At 44.8% G+C, this 26,369-nt stretch overlaps 1 protein-coding gene across 1 annotated transcript in view; it reads right to left on the bottom strand.

The window, feature by feature from the left end:
- Positions 1 to 26,369, bottom strand: part of Alk (Anaplastic lymphoma kinase) — a 110,867-nt gene that overhangs the window by 12,582 nt on the left and 71,916 nt on the right. The window contains exons 11-19 of the mRNA XM_084581245.1: positions 20,454 to 20,598; positions 19,676 to 19,693; positions 18,429 to 18,533; positions 15,165 to 15,339; positions 12,046 to 12,236; positions 9,952 to 10,116; positions 4,594 to 4,747; positions 1,247 to 1,363; positions 355 to 599 (exon numbers count right to left, since the gene is read on the bottom strand). Of these exons, the coding sequence (XP_084437371.1) occupies positions 355 to 599; positions 1,247 to 1,363; positions 4,594 to 4,747; positions 9,952 to 10,116; positions 12,046 to 12,236; positions 15,165 to 15,339; positions 18,429 to 18,533; positions 19,676 to 19,693; positions 20,454 to 20,598 (1,315 nt within the window). The remainder of the gene's footprint in view (positions 1 to 354; positions 600 to 1,246; positions 1,364 to 4,593; positions 4,748 to 9,951; positions 10,117 to 12,045; positions 12,237 to 15,164; positions 15,340 to 18,428; positions 18,534 to 19,675; positions 19,694 to 20,453; positions 20,599 to 26,369) is intronic.

Raw genomic sequence — 26,369 nt, 5'->3', positions numbered from 1 at the left:
GGGAGTGACGTGTCGGCGATAAGCCTCAGGTTGCATGAACAAATGCAGGATTAAGTATTACGAAAAAGCAAACATCAAAGTGACATTTTGTGACTAATAAATTCCATTTAGATTAGGTTACATAACCAGCACGACATGCGATCATAAAGAATATAGTAATCTATTATTCATATCCCACAAGTGGCTGGTCTCGTGATTCTACTTCTTTTTCCTACAAATAGCGTTTTGGAATGAAACAATCTGAACAGTATAAATGTCATTAGTAAAAATACAGTCGGACTTCCATTTTTTGAAATTGTGACATGTTACGAAAAAAGATACAGCGAGAAACAAATCGCGCGATGCGTATCGTACCTGGTAGACTTCTCCGAAGGCTCCCTGTCCCAGCGCTTTGACGAGTGTGAGGCTCTCCCTGGGGATGTCGGTGAGGTCTTGCAGCGTGCACGTGGAGCCTCCGAACTCGTAGTTAGGGTTAAACTCGGTCACCATGCCGGTGGCCTGGCGAAGCCTGCTCAGCTGCACCTCCGGGTTGTTGCCGCCGAGAGGCTCCGGGCTCAGCGAAGAAGGGAGTTTCTTACGCGAACCGGGGCACCGGGGGACTGCGCAGAGCAAACAGCTTAGCTTCAACAAGCCTAGAACACCATCGCTCGCAGCACCTATTCTTCGCGCTTAGAGAGAGCGCCAGCTGGTTTGTGGTAGTAAACACACATAATGACAAACTAAGAAAAAAAAAAGAACAGATGAGCTTAAAATTGATAATGCAGGCCAAGGAACCAAAGCTCCTGAATCTAAAAGCGAAACAAGGGATTGGGAGGGTTTTTTATTAGTAGCGTCAGTGATGTTATTGCCGTGGCCGATACATCTGCCAAAATTAGGACTCAGCTAGGAATTTGTACTCTCCCCGCGATGTTAAGGGGCAATGCCTTTCTTTGTAAAGAGAAAAAACAATTCAACTTATTTCAATTGGTTTAGTTTGTAAGAATATGGAATGAAGGTTTTCATTGTTCGCCTTACGCTTTAGGTCAGATGAACTTTTACTGTCAGAAAGATAAGAGAGTTGTTTTCTGTGCAGGCGATAGTGTTTCGTGTTATAACTTGCCTCCTATAAGTTTTTGTCGGCTTTCTCTTGTCTTCCATGCACACAATAGAGCTATCAAGCCACAATCCATACTCCAGAAGACGTCTCCCGACTAAGCGATCATGTTCCTGGTGATGAAAGAATAGAATAATGTGTCAATGTACTCACATCCGACGACAAAGAAGAGGATAACGGCCACGGTGACCAGGATGCAGAGAATGATGACGACCAGGTGGTGAGTGGGCAACTTGTACTCGCCGTTGGTCCTCGCGTCACCGGATGCAGCTGCAACACAGAGACGCACACAAAAGCAGAGTTAAATTTATGCGTTTCTCTAGAGAAAGAAAAGCTAGCAATTTCCCCCATGCAAACAGCATCATAATAGATTTTAATGAATTCCCTAGTCATGCTTTTTCTGTTATGAACAGGTCCTACGGATAACTCTGTCAGTTTCTTAGGCAGCTAGGCGATGCCCTTCGCGCCTGGAATGGGATTAACGAAATAATAGAAAATCATAACAGGTTGGCCCGGAAGAACGTTTCAGTTAGCAGTACAGGTTAGAATGGGAGGGGGGGGGGGGGGGGGGGTAGTATGACTATCGTCTCTGCCGTAAGATAATGTTTCTTTTTTTTTTTTGCTATTGCTTTAATATTATTTTTGAAAATTGTTGTGCGAAGTCGTCCAAGACATATTAACAGCCTAGAATACTTACATACGATCATGTCATTGTCACAGATTCAAGGTCCCGTGAACAAGCACCCGCTGGGATCGTTGTAGTACTCCAGGCCGCCATAAAGTCTCCAGCACTTATTCAACGTATGTCTCAAGCAATAGCGAAAGATAACCACCAGCACGGCGGCTGCTCTTACCAATTTCAGTGTGTTACAGAGCAGAGTATAAACAGCTTCCATTTTTTGCGTACTATACAGGGACCGTATACAGGGAGACTTCAGTGGGCGAGACACTTCACGGCTGCTGTCACAGTTTTTCACAATTATCGTCTATATATAAGATCTACACGTTGCATTTACGACTGCGAAACGTGGCTGATATCCCAGGCAGTTTCTTAAAACTGCTTTCATATTCTACAACAAACCGTTAATGCAACAGGGTCACATCGCGGTATTGTTGCCACCACATGGGAGTAGATGCAAATGCCGCTGATAGATGGGCAGACAGAGGTGATGGGTTGAGATTAATTTGAGGAGGGGAGGGTGGAGCATCACTAGATGTGCGGCTGACGTAGGACATCACTCAACATTCACGCAAATCCTTTTTAGCACCGGATGAAATGTACATTTCATCCGGTGCTAAAAAGGATTCTAAAAAAGATCCGGTGCTAAAAAGGATTCTAAAAAAGATCCGGTGCTAAAAAGGATTCTAAAAAAGATCCGGTGCTAAAAAGGATTCTAAAAAAGATCCGGTGCTAAAAAGGATTCTAAAAAAGATCCGGTGCTAAAAAGGATTCTAAAAAAGATCCGGTGCTAAAAAGGATTCTAAAAAAGATCCGGTGCTAAAAAGGATTCTAAAAAAGATCCGGTGCTAAAAAGGAACGAATTCATAACCAGGAGCCACGTGGCTCCTGGTTATGGATTCGTTTTTCAAGGTTATGACGAGCATCACGAATCACTGCCCACTTTTCATTGGGCACTGCTTTCAAATGTGTGGTCAGGTGTCCTGAGGACTCATTATTAGTGCACGAGCTTGCAGCTAGATGTTTTCGTAGTTTTTCGCTACCCTTATCATTTGTATTTCTCGTCTGCGTATTCATGTGCACCCTTTTCTTTGTTGATTTACTGTTGATGTTTGTACATCGTCTCCTTATTTACTTTATCTCGACTTTCAGCGCCTTCATAGACTGCAGAGCAAACCCCGTATTAGATTGCGACATCATCACATGCTGTCATAATTATATCATGCTGATATTTTCATTAAAAATCCTTTCAACGTGCTTCGCTGCGGTCTATTAAGGTTGATTGTACTGCAAGGTGTACGTTATTACCAAGGTAAATCGCAATGATCTAAAGCTAACTAAAAAGTTCCCTAGAGTTTGGTCTTCGGGCGCACAATTTCAATGCAAAGTTAAAGAGTAGCATTCAAGGTGAGCTGTGTTTTTAAAATGTCGAAATTAACACTGTGTTTCGAGATACGCAATGTAAAAAAGAAGCTTTTCAAAGCAACGACGCTGCGCAGAAAGAAAAAAAAAAACATGGGCAAGAGGTGCACAAGAGCAGGAGTGCAGTCTTTGTGCTCTTGTTTCCCTGGCCTGTCTTGCGCTGTTTCATTACCCTAAATAATATCTCGCCCAATAATGTGCGCTCTTATGAAAATTCGTCAGGTTGGCTTTTCCTTGTCGTATATTGATGAAGTGGCGTCAGATTATATTAGTGAATTTACACGCAGTCTGTGCGTATTATTTCATAGAGGTTGACGCTATTTCTACAAAAGCATTACATGTAGTGACGTGATTGGTTGACTAAGCAAAGAAGGTACGTCAAGCTCTAGAAGGGTCGAAGATAGTTCGCCACGTTTGATATAGCGAGCTAGGCTGCCAATTTGGAATCTTTAAATAGTAGGCGCTCCCTTTCGATGCTGGTGTGTGTACTTTGAAATATATTCTTGCACTCGGCAGCTAAAAACTAGAAGAATAGCAGTTAATTTTTAAAGACTATTGGTTTCTGATTTGTTTCTTAATGTCAGGTATGTCCACCAATCGCATGCCCCCACGAACATACCTTAAGCAATTTTTAAATACAATATCTGCTTGGAGTAATTTAATGCACCTATAGCCTTAATACGATAGTCTAAGCTCGCTTCCTTCTCCGCTAGTATATAATCAAGTATCATGCGCTGTTGGGTGAACGAATGCAGATGATTTTGGATAAAATTATAATATCGTGCAAAAGTGCAGTTGTAGAAGTCTTGCTCTTCTGTCACCTAGCTTTGTGTAGTTGGTTGAAACGAGACAAACATTTTTCCCCAATTTAATCTGTTTAATTATTCGCTGTGCAACTGCAGCGCCCTCCTACAGTACTTGACGTTGCCTGGACAACAGCAGCTGCATAAAGTTGCTATTCAGCTATTGAACAATCAGAGCTTTTCCATAAGCAAGAAAAAATTGTTCCCAGGGTGGTAGCCTCCGAATGAATGATCTCCCAGTGAAACCACCTACAGAATGTACAGTCTTTGTAAGAAGCTTAGAGCTTGGAGAGTTGCCTCTGAGCCACAGCGCGTGGCTCGTAGTGCACTGACAGTATTCCCGATCTCCTGAAGGTAAGATATTTGTATGCTGCCATCCATAGTGGGGAGGAATTCCAGAAAGCTAGAGCAACGCCATTGTACGGCTTAGAAGCAGACCCCCTGGGCTCAAGCTTCTAAGAAAGACTACTTAACGCCTTGTGCTTGTCCTGTGTTCAGAGGTCATATCCTGAGCGCACTACTGAAAGTTGATCAGCGTGCGGTAAAGGTCCTGGGGGGATGTTGAGTGAGGGACCCGCTGAAGGACCAGCACTCACCGTGGCATGTCGAACCGTCCCGGCCCAGTCTGTATCCCACTGGGCAGGCACATTTGAAAGTTGCCGGCGACATGGTGCGGGCCAAGCAGAAGTGTTTGCACGGGCAGCGGGCATCGGCCGCGGATACGATGACCACCATGGCGTCGCCCAGACCCTGCGATGGCATGCGCCCGTGTTAAATCTTTGGAGACAGAAAAAGAGGTTCATAAAAACAGCACGCTAAGACCGGTCATTGGCTGTGCTGCTGAGATAAGGTAGTTATCCCGCCGGAAATAGGTTGACTGGCGCACATAACGCCACAAGGACGCGAAATTGAAGTTTTTTCATACATATTTGTGGAGAGGATTCGGGTTAACGCACATGGATGTTGCATACAGTGGATTTGTGCTGCTTCAGTGATCTTCAAGAGTAAAATTTGGATGAAAAGGTCAGGTTTGGTTTGTGGGGTTTAGCGTCCCAAAGCGACTAAGGCTATGAGTAGCGCCGCAGTGGAGGACTCCGCAGATTTCGACCATATGGGGTTCTTTAAAGTGCACTGACATCGCACAGCACAAGGGTACCTTGCTTTTCCTCTCCAGCGAAAAGCGGCCGCCGAGGCCGGGATTCAATCCCGCGTCCTTAGGAACAGTAGTCGAGCTCCGTAAACACTGTGCCACCCCGGCGGGAGTTTGATGAAAAGGTGTTGCTTATGGGGTTTCAAGAAGTTTTAAGAACCTAAATTATTTTCAAAATGCTGCGCAGAAAAACAAAATTGAGGGAGACACTTAAGCTCCGCTTTTAAAGGTATGACGCAACAGTGCGTTATTGTCCCCCATTCGCCGGCTCCTCTTCGGGATTCTCGGACGCATACAAGCACTTTGCCACTCGCTTAGCACGTTTCATTTATTTCGTGCCTTATTGCCTCACACGTGCTCGGCAGAATACAGTCGTAAGCAATTAACTTTATTTACAAGGACACCCGACAGCGATGCAAAGTCCCGCTTTAACCATGCCCTACGAGCGTTCTTGCGTGGTGTAGGGCTAGCATATCAGGGTCATGATTCAATGTTCCTGGTGTGTACATTTTTACATCGCTCCCATCTCAAAGAAGAAGCGCAAGTCGGTAGCTCCGGCCACCACCTACTAGAAGCATGGCTGAGATTTTTCACTCACAATCTCAACACCTAAGCTGGATTTCCGGAGAACGAGGCCTTTAACGCTATTGCATTATTTAAACGGCCTAAAATGGTTAAATATGGGTCTAACTTAGGAACTTTTTTGACACGAAAAAGAACAGCACTTCCGCGCGCGGAACCCTCCCATGAGGTTCCAGCTGCATGGCACCAGAAAGCCAACGCAAGAGTAGGTTCTACCGTCGCACACCGCATAAAAGCGCTTCTGCATTTAGGGGTGAGAAAAGACAAAGCAAGACGTGGTGTTTGCTATGACAAGGAGCATTGCATATACTAGAACGCAAACAACCCTACATGTTGGCGTATATCTCACACAAGCCACAGGATTAGCAACACACTGCGTTGGCCCCGAATTTCTTTGTCATGAATCATGACACATGACGAATGACGAGACATTCGTTGCGCAAAAATTACTGTAAAAACAAAAAAGCAGGCAACCGCTTTTTGCGCGTTTGAAAGATGAACGTTAATAATGGCTACAGATATTGTTGCGAAACCGAAACCAAAACACGACAGCCACAAGTCGTAAGCCAAGCCAAGCAACCTTCAAAAAAGAAACTACCGAGTGCCGCTTGGGGTGCCAGTCGTTTGCACGCACCTAACTAAGTTGTATCTTTTAACTAATGCAACAGACATGTTTTAATAGGGCATTTAATACAGACCTGACCCATAGTTAAGAAAGAGAGCATTTGTTGCTAGGCCCTCGTCCGGGTCACCACCTCAAGTCAGCGACCTGGACCCAGTCTAGTGAAGTTTCTTACCTAATAATTTTCCAGGACATACGATACGAACATTTGTGTCCTCAATCATGCATGCAGAAGGAGTTTTTGGCGGGTTAGTTGGTACATGGTCTTGATTTTTATAGCGCTGAAAAAACACCATAGGAAGAAAGACACAAAATGACAGAAGCGCAACTTCCAACTTTAATGAGCATTAAAATTGGAAGTTGCGCTTCTGTCCTTTCGTGTCTTTCTTCCTGTGGTGTTTCTTCAGCGCCACAAAAATCAAGAACAATCATGCATGTGCCGACCAAGAACAAGGCGTTGCGAGCTTTATAGCGGTGGTGGAATCCGTTTAAGTTCTGTCTGCTTGCTATCCGTCGCCCACATAGTTGCCAGCTGACGTTGCCTGGCAGTGATCGGTCAGCAGTTTGTGCGAAGTCCCGGGACCACATGTCATGGCCGAATTCGCAGCAGATGCCATATTGGAACGGGAATCAAACCTGCTGGGACCATCAGATACCGATTTATAGACGCTACTCTTATAGGCCACGTAGTGACGTTCTTACGGCTTAGTTAAAGCTAGGCTTCACATCTATGTAGGATGTTCTTTCGTATTTGTGGTAGATTACGGATATTTGTTAGCAACCGAAACAGACACTGAAGTGAAACTGCGGTGCTAACGTTCTTAATTCCCATTTTATCACGCTAAATCGGCCGCTATTTAGTCTATTCTGTTAGTGTCAGCGTTACACATATCACTTTGCTATCTCTCGCCGCCCTGCTTTGAATCACTGTTAGCCTGTACCCTCAACAAACCATGTCCTGTCTTACTGGCTGTAGCGGCAGACATCATCTACGACAGCTGAGCTCCATAGCAGAAGCTCTTTCCTATATCCTGCGCCAAACTCCCGGACGATGGACTATCTTCACTGATTCCAGAGCATCTCTGCAAATCCTGAATAACATGCTGAAGAAGACCAATCATCATCCTGTTTTCCTTGACATCGGATATCTACATAATTTGGCTATTGCCGCAGGCCACTGCATAACATTTCAGTGGATACCAGCTCACTGTGGCACTAAAGCCAACGAAAATAGCAGATGAAGCGGCTCGTAAAGGCCACCAACATCAAATATACATTCGAACCTTCTCCGCGAAATCTGATGCATCCCAACTGGCTAAAAACATTGCTTCCGGAACAAAGTATCGACTTTGGAGCTTGCCGACACATCACTACCAATTTATTTACTGAATTGACCCACATCTAAGATCAAGTTTCCTTCTGAAATTTTCTCGCCAACTAGAAACTCTTTACCACCGGCTTCGCCTGAACTGTGCATATGCAAATGGCTTGGGCTACCGTTTGGGGGAAATGAGCAGTCCTCATTGTGACAACTGTGGCTCAATTGAAACTGTGGAACATATCCTGCTTGAGTGCCCTGCGTACGCTGATGAGCGTGCGTACAATGAACATAGCATGGAAAAGCTCTCCCCAGTGCCTTTACAATGAACATTGTTTTAGGTCCCTTAGCCTGCCCTAGGCAACAGAGACTCGCAATAAACCTTTTATTTACGTATTTGAAAGACATTGGACTCCTTGACAAATTCTAAATTCACCTCAGGCATTTTCAAGCTGTCAACTCTATAATCACATTTGTCGGATCATGCATTTCATCGTTTCATTTTATATTATTACTCCACGAAGGACCCTAACACGTATTTAATGACCGCATTTTATCTCCCGCTTCAATTCTACTATTCTCCTTTTCATTCTTTTTCAATCTTTCTCTCCCGGTTTCCCCTTCCTACGCAGAGTTCCATGCCAGCGAGATCTAAACGCTGGCAAAATTCTGTGCTTTTCATTAAAGGGTCTCTCTCTCTTTCTCTGTTAGCCTGTACGTTTAGGCCCCATAGTGGTATGAAAGTTTCGAAAATTAATGAGATCATTATATGATGCGATGCTGTTAACGGCTCTCGTTTTCCGGATCCCCTTGGTGATACTGGTTACCGTACATGCGTTTTGCACTATCGTACAGTAGTAAGCTACAGCATTATGGCAAGGTCACCCGGCATAGATGTAAGCCTCAGAGTTGACCACGCCGTGCAAACGTGCCTGCATTCCCATCTCACCCTTTCATTTTGAAATAGCTGTCCAGCTGGCAACCCCACGATCAAATGGGTCGTATTATGCGGTCTAGTGACGACATGCAGCGTGGCGGCCGCACAGTGCCCAGCAAATCAAGCCGACAACTACTGCCTGCAAGAGTCATGCTTGTAATTTTCCGCCCTCAACGTTGACGCCTGACCTTCTGGAGAATGGAGCCTTTAAAGTTCTCACGTTAAGAGGAATCTTTCAGGCCCTCCTAGTAGCTAACGCTTCCCGCTATTTCTGAACGCTGTTGTTTGACCTTCAGTGAAAAACAGCACGGAAACTCAGTCAACAGTCCTGGTATACTTGCTGACAATTTTCTCAGCCACTCCTTGATTTTTACGAAACGCAACGCGCGACATTTAGTAGTTTAGAAACAATTATGTATAATTTATCAACACCTCGATTGTATTAAAAGGTATCTGCGATTTTCTCGTGTTTGTCCGGATTAAAATTATGAAAAGACTAAGATCTGAATGCTATGTAGAGACAACAGTCTACACATTGTCCTACACCTTAATGTGCGTAATGGCTGGAGCATTTAGTCTTCGAATACGAGCCGCTGGAGCTCGAGAGATAAGACTATTTTTAGCATTAGCAGTCTCCTTGTTGCTTTCTTTAACAAGGACATAACAGGCCACACTTTCGAAGGAAAAAGAAACAGAACTCTATTAGGATCCTCCCTCTCTTTTAGGCTTTCATAGCCGGCGCGATAAGAAAGTCTAGACAGCTCTCAATATCAGAAATATATGGTCAAAGTGAATTTATTCGGTTTGGCTGAAAAGAGGTATGGTTCAGGCGGGTCATCATCAATGTTAACACTAACAGCACTGGCACAGTGGCTGACGCCTGGGAGAAGCTAACTGTAAGCATGCGAAATACTAAGAATTGCCTTGTCACGCAAGGCAAGGCAGTGCGGACTCGACAACACTACACTTTTGAATAAGCACCCAAATAATGTTTCTATGGTGCACCAACCTTGCTATGACTGGTGGTATAAGTGTTCAATATGTAGTATAGCCTTCACCAAAAATAAAGCACTCGTAGGAGTATGTTCCAGGGCAAGCATTTTTGCTCATTTTGTATTTTGTTTTCAAATTTCCTGACAGTGACGGGAAATTAAGCACTTTCTCTTCTAAAGCTTAATAGTGTCAGGTATGCTGGAAAGCTTCACCTTGTGTATTTTTGACGAAGGCTGTAGACTGCGCTGCGTGGCAGCTCAGAAGTTCCTTCTTATTCGCCGCTTAGTAATATATGTAAACGGTGGCAGTTTGTGAAATATGGGACGCTGCACAGCTGCAGTTTTATGATCACCTTGTCCGGGTACGGCTTCGACTCATCCGCGTCCGCCGTCACCGCGGTGGATCCGAGGCGGCATGGCGTAGGAAGGAAGGCAGCCTCCAGCCTGCTAGGGTGGACGTATGAACTGCCCCCGTGGCCGCTTCGTTGGGCCGTGTCCGTCACAGCGGCATCGCCACCCTGGACGGAATGCAGAGAAGCTTTTAGACCGACGGGTTTTAAAGGGACACAAGGGAGCCCTCATATATGCTGTGCAAATAAAGAGCTCGAAAGACATTCGCACAATATACACGGAGGAAAGTACGTGTTTGCTAGGCTTGCAGGCAGCATAGACCATTAACCCAATATTGACAGTGTATTGGCAACGCCCGTACGTGCATAAGAATATTACATTGCAAACGCACTCCAATATTGGATTTGTGGTGTGTGCCGCCTGAGACCAAACGTATGGGGCAAACCCGACTATTTTTTTTTCTTTTTTTTTTTTCATAGAACGTGCAAGAACACGCAGAAACTTTTGCGCAACGAACGCACGGTAATGGCCAAGGACACCATTGCAAGAAACCGGCACTAGAAAAAGCGCTAAGTGCAGGGGCCTCTGTGACGTCACAGTAAGGATCGTGGAGGACCCGAACCAAAAATTAGTAACACGGCACTCGATTGCTGCTGGGATTACCTGCCGCTTTCTGCTGCTATGAACTGGTTAACAGGCTTGCGATCGGTGCAAATACCAGCTAATCTCGATTTATTTTTCACAGGAAGGGCATTAGTAAACGAAGAGTAGGTAGTTGAAATTATGGCCGAAAACATCAGCCCTTATTTTGCAAGCAGTGCAGAAATATGACGCTGCATATTTTATGCGAAAAAGAGTTCACTTGTCGCTGCATTAGCCGCACAACTCCGGGTGTATACCTGTACATGCGGAAACGTTTTCTGAATCTAAGAAGTTAGCGGGCATTGGTTTCTTTGCTGTTACTCACACATGTTGCAAAAGCAAGACACAGTTGGCACAGAAACGCGAGGATAGAATGGAATTCGTGCGGAAGCAGGTGGCAGGCAGCCTGAAGAAGAATCATTGACAAAAAGAAAGAAAACAAACAGCGCACCCCGTAAGAGGACACAGGCAAGAAGACGCAGACATAGCCCTGACTAACAACACAATACGCCTGTTGTAAGCCAGCGCTGCGTCCGCGATTTTTTTATTTTTTTTTGTCTGTGTCCCGTTACCCTGCGTGCTGATTTGCCAGGCATCTTATACCAACTGACCCGGCTACTTAATGTAAAAAAGAATTCTGTTTGTTTAAATTGGCAAATGGACTCTAGAAAGTAGGACGACTTTGTGCCATTTTTAGCTCCACTTATGCTTGTTCAACTATACATATTGCGCTAAGAGATCAGCACGAGTATTTGTTTTATGCTGGCGAAACCCTTGCTCTCATATCGATGGGTCGAAGAACACTTTTCAAGCTTTCAAGCGTTGGGTACGGACTTCTATGAACAAGATCCAAAGCATGCTCTTTGCCCTCACCGTCATCACGCGTTGGTTCAGAAGTGCGATAAACGATGTCACATGTTGATACCATGCCACAGACCAGTTACTCGTAAACTGAAGAAGTTAAAGATTTGCGAATGCGGCATAGTATATTCTGAATTCGCACTCAGAAAATCTAAACTCATCTCAACAAAACCTTTTGTGTGATCCTTTAATTCCCTCTCCTTTTCCTTCAGAAAAAAAAAATAAAAAAAAAAATAAAAACAACCCTGTAGTACCAGAATCTTCCCTGCGCAGATTTTAGGGCCATAATTTTGGGCTTTTATCCCCCTAGTAAAACGTCCGGAGAACTGAAAGAATAGAGCCTCATTGCTTCTTCTTTTTTTACCTTCTAACAAAGTTCACTACCTGTTTGTTTCTACTGGTTTACTTCGCGCAATGATTAAGTAAAATACTCCAAACCTAAAAAAAATGTTTAGCTAAGCACATAAGAGTCATATGATTTTATCATCCTCCTGTAGCGCGTTTAGCTCCGGTTTTTTTTTTTCCCGCACAATTGGGTGTGCATTCACTCGCGCAGCGTTTTTACCGTAGTAAGAAAAATGGTCATTCCTCACCTTCCATCCTCCTCCGCCTCCTCCGCCGGCGCATCCGCCTCCTCCACCGCCAAACCCTCCGGCGGTGTTCCACACAGCTGCCTCGGCACACACAGCGCCACCTGCTGCGCTGTCCGTCAGCGGACGACCCGCTGTGGGCTCTTCGGCTGCATTGCTCTCGGCGGCACTGTCGTTCCACCCACCCCCACCACCTGCGAAGTGACAGTAATGTCATACGTGTGATAAGACCAGACCGACGATACCTTTCAGGCGGCAGGTTGCGCTGACTATTGCTAGTATCATAATTATTACAATGGGTTTAAAACCATCAAAACTCTCTTCAACGTGCTTCAACTTTCGTGAGCCTTCAAGGCTAGCTATTTGCTGTTTGTTATAAAACTTAACAACGCAAACAACGTAATGGGAACACACGAGAAGACGACGCAATAAGCGTTGTTAGACGACACAACAGAGTTTGTTGAATCGTTCTCTTCTCCTGTGTTATCATTACGTTGTTTGCAACGTGAACCTATAATGAATCATCAACAAGCCCGACCTGCTCTTCTGACTGCCTATTTGCACTGCCTGCCGTTCATTGCTCCAGAATAGTAATCGCCACAGAGCTCACATTGGTTTCAAAGGGATACGGAGACAGGGAGCGGAAACATTGACATCAAACACCGATATTGGGTTCACGAAACAGCTTAAAGGTTCCATCTTGTAGAAAACGCGGCGTCAGCGTGTTCGGAGTGAGAGAAGAATCACGACACCGGCATGTCTCTGGCAGAAGGTAGTGGGCCGGTGACACAGCCGAGCACTGATTGTACAGCAGGTTGTTTGATGAAACAAGACCACAAGATGTTGTTGAGTTGGAAGACGCTGGCAAGAAGACAGGAGTTGAGAGGAAATGAAGACTCGTACCCAGAACACTTGGTTTCTGAATCAGGCTCCCTATTCCTACTCCACACGAGTACGTTCCTAAGGCTTTTTTTTTTATTTGATGCTATAATTCGGCTTGGCTTGGCTGAGGCTCGATTATATATCTCTGTTGGGTGGTCCTTCACACTGTGTGGTAGCTTACTACTGCATGAAAAACTCTAAATTCCCCTTGCATGTTATACTCAGGCATTTTTCACGCTGTGAGCTCTATAAACGCATTTGTCGGATTATGCGTTTCATCATTTCGTTCTATACCATTACTCCACGATGCACCTTACAACGTATTTAATGGCCGCATTTTATCTCCCTCTTCATTTCTTTTATTTTCCTCGCCATTCTTTTTCAATCTTTTCCTCCCCGATTCCCCTTCCTACACAGAGTAGCATGCCAGCGAAATCCAAACTCCGGCTAAATTCTCTGTTTTTCATTAAAGGGTCTCTCTCTCTCTCTCTCTCTACTACTACTACATGACAATGCATCTGTGTTAGATAATAGAGGCCCAAATTAAAGGACCGATGATTAGGCTAGTAGGGAAACTCACACGAATCAGGATCTGGAAAGGCAGCCGCTGTTGAAAAGTATTTAAAGCTTTCGTGTTATACCCCTAAATGCGGAGCTTAGCGGACCCCCATATTTTCCTTTGCAATTGCCTGCTTCCATATTGCAGGCGTGTTAATGACGTAAACAAATAGCAGGGGTCCACCGCGCGCTACAAAAAGCTACGAAAATGGTAGCACAATACATAAACGTCCTTACGGATTTTACCTATCACGCGAGGCAAACGCAACATTGGCCTAAGACCTCTTTCTTTTTTCCAGGGCCATGTGACCAGTGCCGTGCTCATGAAAGAATGGCAGATATCTGTAGATGTTTCCTTTTGTATTTCTAGGCTTTAATCGGCAGCGTATGTTCATGTACTGTGGCCGACTAATCACATACCGCTGACACTCTTGCGATGGATAATACGCCGTTGCCCCTTTTTCGCTATTTCTTGCGCGCTCTTCTAAGGTCTTTTCTGCTGCTGTAATTTATACCTATGTCACACGAACACATCCGATACTCATTGAACTCGATCCGCATTGAGGTTTTCAAGAAGGATTGAATCATCCGGTGTGAACGGCTATTTTGAATGACCATTGAGACTTTCCATTGTGTCCGTCGGGTAACATCGAGTGTGACAACACCCACTCTGGAATGTGCCAGAAAACTCAAGAGCGCTTGAGGAAGCAGCTTCGAGCCAAGCAGGCTCGGGCTCAATTGCACTGAAAGTTGCCTTTTCACAACCTCGATCTGCATTCAGTTGAATGCAGATCGAGGTTGTCAACGCGGCCAATTTATTGTGCGATCTGCATTCAGTTGAATGCAGATCGAGTTCAGTGAGGATCGAAAGTGTTCGTGTAACAGAGGTACTACAGTGAATAGACTCTTGCCGCGTCTGGTGGCGCAAGTCGCAAACATGCTGAACTGTCAGGGGCCCATTCATACCAAATAGGCTATCAGCGGCCGGCGAGAGGGCGAGTACCAATACAGGGTCGCGAGGTTATCTAACGGAATGCAAGAATGCATTGTCGTCATCTACGTGTGCGCAATATCTGCAAAATATTGCGGCAATGCACCAAAAAATTGTCACTGTAAAAGCCTGTCATTTTGGGATTGGCAATGCTTATAAGAGTATCTGTAACTTTATTTGTGATTGTAAAGGTGGCTTTGTTGCATATGTAGTCTTACTGCAGAAAAAACAGCTTTACAGGCGTGGTAATGCTATTAAGAGTATCTGAACTTTATTATTTGTGACTGTAAAGATGACTTTGTTGCATATGTTATCTTACTGCAGCAAAACCAGCTTTACAGGCATGTGCTTGAAAGGTGCAGGCGTAACTGCGGGGCTGGCTTTGACGGTCGAATACATTTGTATCTAAGAACTGGCTGCGAGAAACTGCTAAGCATAACGACAGCCGTAGTAGTTTCTTCATTTCAAGTGCACTGGTTAACGTTACTGGGGTGTTAACCAAAGTCGCTGACGTGCATAAATGTTCCATCAGAAATCGTACTTGCGCATCAAATCGCCACCTACGTCAGTGGACGGCGGCTTCATTGCTGCAACGACCACGTGAGAGCCTCACGTCGCGCATTTTAAGCGCGAACTATTCTCCCTGGCAAGCAGTCGCGCTCGCCTTGCAAGGCGGTTCACCATGACTTACCTGGGCCCTTTCCTTCTGGGGCCGAGAGTCCGTTACCGGGGGCCTGGTTGTCCTGAAAGCCCCTGCCAGCGACGCCCACGTAAGCTGTCCCAGCGGACGCTGTGGCAGCCGCCGAGTGGCCGCCACCTCCAGCTGCCACCACCAGCGGAACAGCGTCGCCGGTCCTGGGGTCCACCTGTGAAAGTCATTGCACCTTCAGTAAACTCGTCACTATGAGCTCTGGCAGAGATCACAAACGAGTACATGTGATCTGAAAACTTATGCCGATTGTGACGAAGCTTAGGGCTCGATTTAGAACGCTTCTTTAGAGTACACAGCTGTATTATGTGTGCTGAAAAATTTCCCAGAAATGGCACTGAATGCTGAGTTTTGTTTAGTATGACGTTTGGTAAGGGAAGTTTCTTGTTTCAGCCGGAATAAAAATAAAGTCCACAACTATTGTAAATACCAATGTATGACGTGGAACTTACGAACAATAAAAACAGCAAAAGGAGAGCAGAACTAGCAGCCGTATGTCCGGCTTGCGGGCGAGGAACGACAGCTTGCGACGAGAAACAGGGTGCTACTCCAAACCCAAACGGGAGCCTTTATACCAAGAAGAACATAGCTAAAAGACTCACTCAAGCGGATCTCGTATACGTAGCCTGCACACAGCCTCAATTAGAAGGCTGCGCCTTTGTTGGCTCGACCTGCGAACTGAGGTTCCCCCCCTCTACCGTTGTTCAGTACTCTTTCACATCGTGTAAGCCATCTTCTTTCTCTCGTTCTACCTGTACCCTGACTGTTGATTTTCTAAAGCGGTCAGAGGACGGACACTTACTTTTAATTCGGGTGGCGTGCCACCGCGTGCCGTAAGAAACTAAATATCCAAAAATATCGCGAAAATTTCTTAGGTCTCTACCCCATTCAATTTAGTTAATACGGTTGCGAGAGCACGCCGATGACAGCGCTGGAACCGTTTAACGTGTGCGCTTTTGCAAAACGTGGAATGGGCCGTCGCTCTCAATACGTTTGCGAAGCATATCACCTCAGACTGTTGTTTACAAAGTTTACAAATGAAAACGTTACCTTTACGCTACGCGGTGTTTTAATACTTGAGGCCGACAGCTGACATTAGTTGAAAATACCGTGTCACATGATCGCACTTACAGACGGCGTCTCTCAAGTGCGTCTTCGGGACGTGGTTTGGCAGTATGCACCTGGGAGAGTTAATGTTATTTTCCCTTGTTAACGAAAAGCATGCAAGCTTGAAAAATTATTTGACCCTTCGTTGAAGCAATATTTTTGTTAGAGCTACTTGGTTTACAGTTGCAACGTATTCTGAAAGCTGCTTAAAGGAGAACAGGGTTTGGGGGCGTTATCTGTAAAAACGTTTCGCCATTTCATATTCGGCGTAGCTCATAGAGGGGCATATAATATTGAGACAATAGTCGACTATAAATGTATAGTCGCTTTTTTTTTTCTTGCTTGCTTTTGCAGCTCCTTCACTTCTCCAGACTTAATCCTCCTTAGCACCGCAGCTAAACCCTGGCTCAATCTTAATGGCGTGCAAGGGAACCCAGATTCATTCTAGCGTGCGTGTAAATACCGCTGCTTGGGTTGTTTTCCGCCCACAGCCGTCTCGCCCAGCCCTCCTTTCTGAACGTCGAAGGCGGCACACCCAATATAGATTGGTATGCGGCGCCCGTTTTAGACACTAAAAGCTCCGCCGAGCTCTCTCCTGAGACTGTCACGCCACGGGACGCGCACGCCGCAGCAAACGACGCTGTTGCTGCCCCATCATCCGAGCACAATACGGAGTGAAAGCGGCGCGAGGTGGCGTGATGATCGCGTCTCTACGCCGCGCTTGTTGTGTAATGGGAGTCCCCTAGCATCGCTCGCATCCAACGTCGCGTGCCGCCTCGTCTTTCGTGGCGCAGGTGCCTGGGCAGAAAGCTTGCATCACGACCCGGTTGGAAGAGTCACGGAATGCGCTTCACCCGTCATGCCAGTGTGCTGGTTCTATAAGGGGTATACTGCAGAGGGGACAAATATACATTAGAAGACTCGACGTCTTAGTGATGTTTGAAGATGTATGCATATATCTGGTTAGATACGATCACTGTCTTAAAGAAAATAAAAATGACTATTCATTGATGTATCGACGGACCAATCGATCAACCGATTACTACAGTGATTATTTTTTGTTTGATCGATTATTTAGTGGCAACATTCGAGAATGTTTTCGAATGGCCGGGGCTCTTTATCGTGAAATAACGTATCAGCACACAGGCGTTTTTCCGATTCACTTCCATCAAAATGGTGCTGTCATGGTGGGGATCGAACCTGGACGACCTTGCGTTCAGCACTGCAATGCCATATATAGAATATATAAATGTGGACGAAGCTTGAATAGCCGTTCCTTGGATGTTATTCAGCCAAAATTATAGCCACTAATGTAACAGATACAGCCAGGGAAGCCGTTTTAATGCCTCCATGCAATTAACTCTACCACAGCTAGAGATCACTGTCTCTTCTAAATCCGTGATGTTACAGTGTTCCAAGGTACCACATTCACATATCTCAGGTAACAAGACTTCTCTGGCAAATGTTTAGCGTTGACATGGGACTAGGCGGTTTTTTTTTTGTTTTTTTTTTTTTTTTTTTTTTCCCGCTGCAGTCAGACTCCACTGACCATCCTCGCATCGAACAGCCTTGCTGACATTCCTGAAATTCCCCAGTTAAGTCCATTATTCTTAAGGGAAACCTTTGGAACCTTATGAAGGGAAAATTCCCATTCAGATTTCGTTATTATAATAAAGATTGACCATCCGGCTTTTTGCGACTTTGATAATGACTTTTCGGCAGATAAGATGCACCTATCGCTGATAACGTTGCATTAAAAAGTAAACTAGGTTCCGTTTCGCCAATATTTATGGCATCAATAATGAAAAGGGTTGCGCGATCCCCGTTTTGGAATATATGGCACTGTGGTTTACCTCAGAGATGCGCATCTAAGAAACATATTGACGTCATTGGTCTTTCCTAGTGAAAACGCTCTATTATATCGACACCAGTATTTATTTTCTTAACTATCTTACTAAACTCAATTTTCATTTAGAGTCACCTCATTTCTATTGTTTCGTGGTAATCAAAGGGTACACGTCAACATCAATTTGTTCATAGTCCCTCCCTAATCTCTAGAACCCATCATCCATGGTTCGTAGTATAAGTTCGCCTTTAGACGCCAGGAGGGGTGGGGTCCAAGGACGGTTGAGAGCTTACCTTAAATATGGCAGATGCACCGCCACCTCCTCCACCTCCCCCTCGGGACACGGCGTGGATGTCTTCCAGAGCATTCCTCTTGTTTGTCTTGCTGCAGGTGTCTTGCTGCAAATGGCGGAAGAAAAAGGAAAAACAGGAGTGCAACAGTTTGATGCCCACGAAATGTGCCCTGATCGTATCCTTCGAACACAGCACAACTTCTTAAATCAAAACAATTTGGAATCTTCACGCTTTCAAGCTGATCTTGTTAAACATGTACGCAGCATCTCTCTTAATCGTGCTTTCGTACTGAATGTTGGTTGTATCCCTGTAGGCTTGTTTACTCTATAATAAATCGCTTTCTTGTGGCAACTCAAAGTAAAAATTTTCCTATGTTATTGAAGAAAAATAAGCCAAAGTAGTGGGAGTGCATTTTTTATTGTTTGTTTTCATCTGTTCATACAAGCTTTTGCAGAAGCTGTGGTGTTGTAAATTCACGTTTTTAGCATGTAATTTTACTGCTTACGTAGGAGGAATGCTACAAAGAAAAAATAATCTTTACCGTTCATTTTAATTCATGAACTTACTCAACAATATTACTTAAATAATTATTTACGCCAGCAGTTTACTCTTACAAGAACTGCTTTGCATGGATCCTAACTACTTTTTAGTTAGGTATTCAGATATAGATGCAAACGAGCCTTTGTAAATTATAATGAATACTTTAAATAAAAATTATTCAGTCAAGCCAACGTTGCTGATCAAAATGCTAATATCGATAGCAGTTATTTTATGAGATTGAAATGACCTCTTAAACTTCCCTGGAAGTTGATTGTCCACTGGCTAATTAATTTCGATCATCCGCACAGTTCTCTTTCACACACCTCACTTTCCGTCTTTGATTTCTTCGCTGTTTTAAAAGAAATTTGGGTTCACGTCTTGCATTAAAAGCTTACTGACGTTTTGTAAGGAATCTCCAACATGGCTAGGGATCACCTAATGCGTTAAAGCAAGTGTTACACAGGCTGTGCTAGGATGCACTAGTCGCATCAAAATCATTTCAGAAACCATCTTGGTAGAGACCTCGGCCTAAATACGCTCGGTACCAAGTTTCCTGAAACTTCATTTATTTTTGTTTGTTTTTGCCTTTGGGAAAGTACGAAAGAACCAGGGGCCGCCTCTAGGCCACCGCATGCAGTAGTATACAGATGAGATCTTTAGTGGTAGATACTATGGGTCATGGTAGATGTTTATAGAAATGTACTTACGATTTTTGGATGCTGATTCTTGGATGGCCAAATAAAAATATTTCGTTTTTGTAGGTGAGGTTGAGAGAGGGCAGGGAGCAGGAAAAAGAAATATGTGCATCAGAGGAAATAGTGGCAATTGTTTGGCGCATACTGCCTAAATAAATGGCTCTGTCACGAAGGGGACAACGCCCAGTGCAACAGAGGGCGGAAACACATCTTGCATTATCTGTTCAGAAGATATATGTTCTGTTCATGTCAGAATACCCTGCCAAAAGGAGTGTTAAGGTTTCCTGGCAGTGCATCCCATATGTTTACCATCGTTAATAAAACATTACTAATTTTCGTTAAATTCCCAGTAAAAACGTACTAAAATCTTCCGTTTTCGCAAATAAGTTTGTATGGTTTTCGACGGTGAACCTGCTGTGGCACAAAATTTCTGTAGCGACATCAAAATTTTATGTAGTTTCAACTGAAAAGTGGTAAAAAAGTACAGAAATGTCCGACGTCACGACAGAACTGCAGAATATTTTCACCGATTTATATCATGGTTCTGTGCTTGCTGTTTGACTGGATTACATTATTTCATTATGATTTTTGTTTTTTTTTTCTTGTAATGCATTTTTTGCGGTATTGCTGCCACGCTCAGAAAAATGTATAGGAGACAGCGATCTATGTTCGAGGCAACATTCCGAGCACAGCTTTAAGCTGGTCTTCTTTATAGATGGCGCATGAACAAGATATTACTGTGGTGCATCTGATAGAACACCTGTGAAGCACCGCTGCGCTGTTCCCTTACCTCGCATGCGTCGGTGCCTCGTTGCCCTGCGATGATGTGGATGCGATCTCCGTGCTCCCAGTGGAACGTTGCTCTGATCAGGGCTCCAGACGTGTTGCAAGCGCGGCTCAGCCCTAAGCCTCCACGGGCACCCCGCACGAACACGCTGCGAACAAAGGAAGTATTCTTTAGTACCTTCGTGTGGGCAAGTAGAGCTGTTATGAGTGCTGTTATCGCAGCAGTAGGGCTGTTATGAGCTGAAATACATCGTTTTTTTTTTTCTGAGTCTTTTCGAACACAGAAATGTATGGGCCTTTCAGAATGTTTCAAGCGAAAACGGCATTATTACTGCGGGAGGAAAAATATTTGAGGGTTTTCGCCAACCATTCCACCAAGCACGCGCCGCTAGACTATTTCAGAGGGGTAACGGTTCTCCATCTCATCATCATCAATGGTTCTCCGTCAATGCATTTGAAGTTTTCGTGGCCGAAGGTCATAGACTAATAGTTCGAGGTTGAACAGCTCCTGGACTAATAGTTATCTAGCCAATAATTCCCGAACACCATACATGGTAGATTTTGTAGGCCAACAGTTATCAGGCAATGTGGCGGATGTACCGTCTAGTTGCGCCCCAGATCTCTACAATGGTAAGAAGAAATGCACGTCTAATCGTTTATATTCTGATTATGAGCTGCAAGACACTCCGAAGAACTTAATTTCATGAAACACATGGAGTCATCTCAGATACAGCGAGATAAGTAGGTATCTGCTAGATTCTCGGCGAAATAAAATTACTCGCTGAGCAGATCAGTAGCCAAAAGAAATTACAAATCGATCAGTTCATCTTCCCTTGCTTGATTTCACGCTGGCCTTTTGCTTCGCAGTCCTTTCTTATCTCTCTGCTTATTGACAAATTTTAAACCTATTTCAAGATGTACTCTCCACTTCAGAGATGCATCCAAACCAGTATGCTCTTGTTTTGTAAGTCGTGCATAGTCATGGCGGGTCTAAGTAATTTCAACATGCCACCGCAATGGTACGGGGCATATACAAATGAACTAGAGCGTCCCCTACAACAGCAGGTAGGACACTTTTCTCGATTTAAAACACTTATTGGCACAAGCAATCAACTCAGCCATTAATATGTTACTAAAGTCAACTTCAAAGCCTGCAAACTTTCTTAATTCGCTTTGACATGTTAAAATTCGCCGAACGGAAGACAAAAGGACGCATCCAAAGCGCTCGCGAAATTCGTCGCCCATGACGACAATTCCGCGCTAATTCCTAAAGTGCTGAAAGCCGTCAATACTCGATTGTCTGGCGCGAAAAGAAGTTCTCCAAACTTGAGGCAGACTGTATATCGACCTTTAGGAGCGCGTGAGAGGCAAAAACTGTTTATAAATTGCAGGCGCATTGATTGGAGTACTGGGAAAGCGCCTTCCAGTAAGACTCACGAATTTCGGCAACGAACTGTCTCGGAATTTTGTCATACTAAAGTTCGAGGAAAATGTGACCCCATTTTCGTGGTGACACACTTCATGTTCGTTTTTTTCCGCTACCCTAATTTGTCTTGCTGGCTCTTAACGCGAACCTCTACGGCTAAAAAAGAAAGAAAACTTATTCGGAACCCAGAACCTTCATAACGTGTCGTCTGTGCAGCATCTCTAGCTTCAATTCTCTCATCCACTTCGAACACGTTCGGAGGAACCATACTATCTGCATAATCAACGCTCCTAGCATCATTGCGTATGCACGTTCGTTGAATCCCAGCGAGAGTTGGCGGAGAGAAGAGCGGAGGTGATGTGGAAGATGAAAAGAGAGAGAGAGAGAGAGAGAGAGAGAGAGAGAGAGAGAGAGAGAGAGAGAGAGAGAGAGAGAGAGAGAGAGAGAGAGAGAGAGAGAGAGAGGAGCGGTGACGACACATTGCCCATCCTCGCAATTAGTCGATTGGTTCCGGCCGTCCGCGCGATCCGTTCCCCAGACGTCCGCGCTCGTTCGCGCTCCGTCCTCGGTAAATTACATCCCGATGATGACGTAGCACCGACGGTTTGTCACACGAGGCGCACAGGGGGCTCATTCTCGTCCCTCGTCGCGCAGCGGTTCTAGTTTCTCTGCCGGATCGCAAAATGATTAAACCTGAAGAAAAAAAGGAAAATATGGCACCGCACGTTGCGTCGCCCACGTTTTGTAGTCAGAGTGGGTGCTTGATTAGGTTCGAAACACGGGCACTACGTCAGGGTGGATGCGCAAGAAATGCATATGACCAACGCCATTTTGGCGTGGGCTTGCACGGCTACCCTACTGAAAAAATTGTATGAGGCGATAACCTAACATTTTCTCACACAGTCTCACTAAATTCACGTAAGAAATCACATACAAGTCGCATATAATTGCGTAACATCTCATAGTTTCTTGCACGTTAACATAATTTATGGAAGATATTTTATGATAATGACATGCACCGTATGAGAGTCTATGTGATTTGATGAGATTGTGTGAAGTTGTTGCCCCGTAGAACTTTTCGTTTTTCAGTAGGGTAGGCTTTGATATGGCGATGCAAAATGGCGTTTGATGTTTTGTAGCATTCGACGTGGCGCCTTTCCGTATGCTGAACTTTTCTCAGACTATGGAAGTCACTTACCTGCGCTTATATCTCCTCTCGTATTGTCACCCGTGATAACAATAGTTTCTGCTGTCTGCATTGGGCGGATTGGCGACAAAGAGGAAGATCGCGTGGAGTGCGCGTAAAATCGGCCGCCGCCGCTACCGAGCAAAAGAAAAGGTGCGCGTACTCATGCGGGGCATCAAGGGTGAAATTTTTGGTGGTCATATTCGAGATCAGCCGAGAACAATGGTAGATTTTGTAAAAGAGGCGACGAACATCGAGCGAGATTTGGTTGCGCGGTCGTGCCATTATCGTCGCCTTGCTGGAGTTCCCAGCGTTTCGAACCTCTCAGCTGCCTGCTTTCCGGTCGAATACCTCGCCGTCGCGAACCTGCGCGAGATCATCCGCGAAGTTGTCCGAGACGATATTCGACAGCTGCTTCCATCTGATAATGCTACGGCATCCTGAGCTCTCACGGAGGCTATTCACGAAGAAGTACAGATGGTCCTTTACCCGAATTGTTCCGTTGTTTATTTGCCTACACAGCCTATTGAGACATACGAATCCGTCGCTCGCCACCGCTTTGTTGTTGTTGTTATTGTTTTGTTGTTTACCAAAAAAACATAAGGCACATACCCACACAGGGGGATGGCCCAAGAATTGGACAGCGGGGAAAGTTTTTGATGTATACTTGTCTAAAAAGAAAATGATTTGAGGAGTAGAGGAAAAGAAATGCCTGGCTCCATCTCCTGTTTCTTCCTCTTAGTCGCCAATCCGCTCCATGCAGGCAACAACTATTGTTGCCACGAGTGACAATATCCCTGGGGTGCTGTAGTAGGATTAGGAGCGCTCCCTTATAATTTTTTGCGGTACGAAGGAAAGATAGCTGCCAGTGGTATTCTAGCTTTGTGAGGCATGCTAGCTTCTTAATTACGCTAATAGCACGGTCGAAGGAGTTACTCTGGTGTAAACGCAGTTTGTCATAAGCAGAAACTCCAGCGTCCATCAGAGTCGACATTGCAGAGCTGTCCATCTGGTCCGCGCCTTGTAAACCGTGTGGGCTTGTTAATAGGGCTCTTCAAAGCATCACCTGTTTGTGGCACCGTCACCTGGATGGGCCTAAACGTGAGAGGTATCGAAACAGATTGTTGATGAAGGTAGTGCGGTCAGTTTTCTTTATTTTCTTTACCGGCACATGACGAAGCGTCAAAGAGGTTTTTATTTACTGTTTTTTCGCTACATATCGACGATTGTTTGCCGTACACGCGCGGGTCCCAGCAATAAGATATGAAACACATCTTCTTGAGCAGCGTTGATAGAGTTATTGCAAATGCAACAGATGGGTTAGTCGTTCGAATTTTTGGGTACATCGACGATTACTTGGTGTTGACCCGACCTGACTGCTTTCCTAGAAGCCTAATTAATGTTCTGACATTTTTTAATGAATGTGGATCTGGACTGAACACAACGAACTGCATTTTTTTTTTATGTGATCTTGTTTAGTGATTATAAACACATTGTACTGGTGCTATCATCCCCGATCTTCGAAACACCTGCTAAACTTCCAGTCTGGTCATATAAAACTTTAAAAGAGGGCATTGTTGTCTCGTGCTTACAATCTGCACTCAAGAAGACTTGCCATTAAATAATAAGGGACAGTGTTTCAGCTCAATCAGGGCGGTTGCGCGCGAACGGCTACACTGCTGTATTTATTTCGAGAGCAGCGGACAAGCTTCTTAGACAGCTTAAGAAAGGGATTCGGCCAAAACCAGAAAGGAAAAAAGGTTTGCACTTGTTCCGTACGCACATTGTATGTCTCATAGGCTTAAGAAGGTCGCGGGAGATATGGCATTGATGTGGTGTTTTCTGCCCCTAGAAAATTAAGCGTAATGTGCAAACAGGTAAAGCAGATGCAAGATAGCAAGAGGGAGGCCTGTCAGGTGCGTCAAGTATCACTAGTAATTCACTGCGAGGTAGGGTGGTGTATCGGATTCCCTTTTCATGCGGCGTTACGCACTACATTGGGCAGACTTGGAGGTGTGTGAATAAGCGAATATTGGAACATGAAAACACAAGAAAAAAAAGGATGACCTATCACACACAGCCGTCCACTGCAGAAATTGCAAATGCAAACACAAGAAAGAAAAAAGGAAGAAAGGAAGGCAAAAGGCGATGCTTTGGTCCAATCCACATTCATATGCAAAAAGTGCAAATGCACCCCAGACTACAAAAACACGCGTATTTTGTTTCGCCACACTGATAAGGTGACACACGAAGTAATGGAGGCATTCCATATTCATAATCATGACACGACTTGTATCAGCAGCCCTTACGTTTCACTATCAGAAAAGGAAATGGCATATCTTTCCGCCCACATACCGTTTAGATAACTTTCTTGTAGTGACAAGTTGTTTCAACAGTATTTATATTATTCGTCCTCCAATAAACCTCAGCTGATAGTCAGCGCTTGTTTGTGTTTTATTCTCCGTTTTTAGTCCTGTCTTGGTGCGTGCTGTGAGTAAAATGAATGTGTACCAATTCGTCCAAAAATTTCCGCTTTACTAAATGCAACAGAAAATGGAACGTGGCAATGCGGGGGAGGGGGGGAAGGGGGGGGGGGCGGGGTCCTAACGCCTCATGTTCTAGCTCCAGACCAAGCATAGTGCTAAAGTCTGTAGCAATGTCTCTGAATTGCCCGCTATGTCAGGATTGCAGTTGAAAACATCTTACGTATACGAGGCAGTGCTCTCCGCTACTGGAACAGCATAGTAACCAACCCTGTTCATGCGTACTTCTGAGACTATGTGGCTTTAGAATGACGTTGTGCGTCGAGTCATTGCAAATGTTCGTTTAGTAACGAAAAATCAATGATACTTAATAACGTACCTCCATAAAGTCGGCCGCTTGTACCTATTAATAGCATCTTGAGTAGGTATTTGATCACTGCAGCGCGTGCTGTGTGTAGGACACTGGTATTCTTTGATCTTCCGACCTCCGCTAACTGAAGTGAGACGCGCATACATGAATTCGGCACTCGCGCTCAGCCGACTCCACAATGACTGACACAAAATATAAAGAATATTTGGCTTCGTTAAGAAGGATGACGTAAAGACTCTAACACACCAAAGCCTTTTTTACCAACTCATAGCTTCTTTTTTGCTAAAATCTATATAAATATCTACCTGTCTTTTAAGGTGCGTTGAGAAATCAGGCTTCTCTCGGCGTTGAAATAGCTCACATGGGAGGTCGCAGGAAAGAGACGCCACGTGTCGTGCGCAGATCAAGGATTCCAGACCCCGGCAAGAGGCATCCATACTTTCTTTTTGTACGTG

The sequence above is a fragment of the Amblyomma maculatum genome, chromosome 10 (genome assembly GCF_055883805.1).
Source record: "Amblyomma maculatum isolate TAMU_Amacu chromosome 10, ASM5588380v1, whole genome shotgun sequence".
NCBI lineage: Eukaryota > Metazoa > Arthropoda > Arachnida > Ixodida > Ixodidae > Amblyomma > Amblyomma maculatum.
This window is presented reverse-complemented; position numbering and strand designations above follow the sequence as displayed.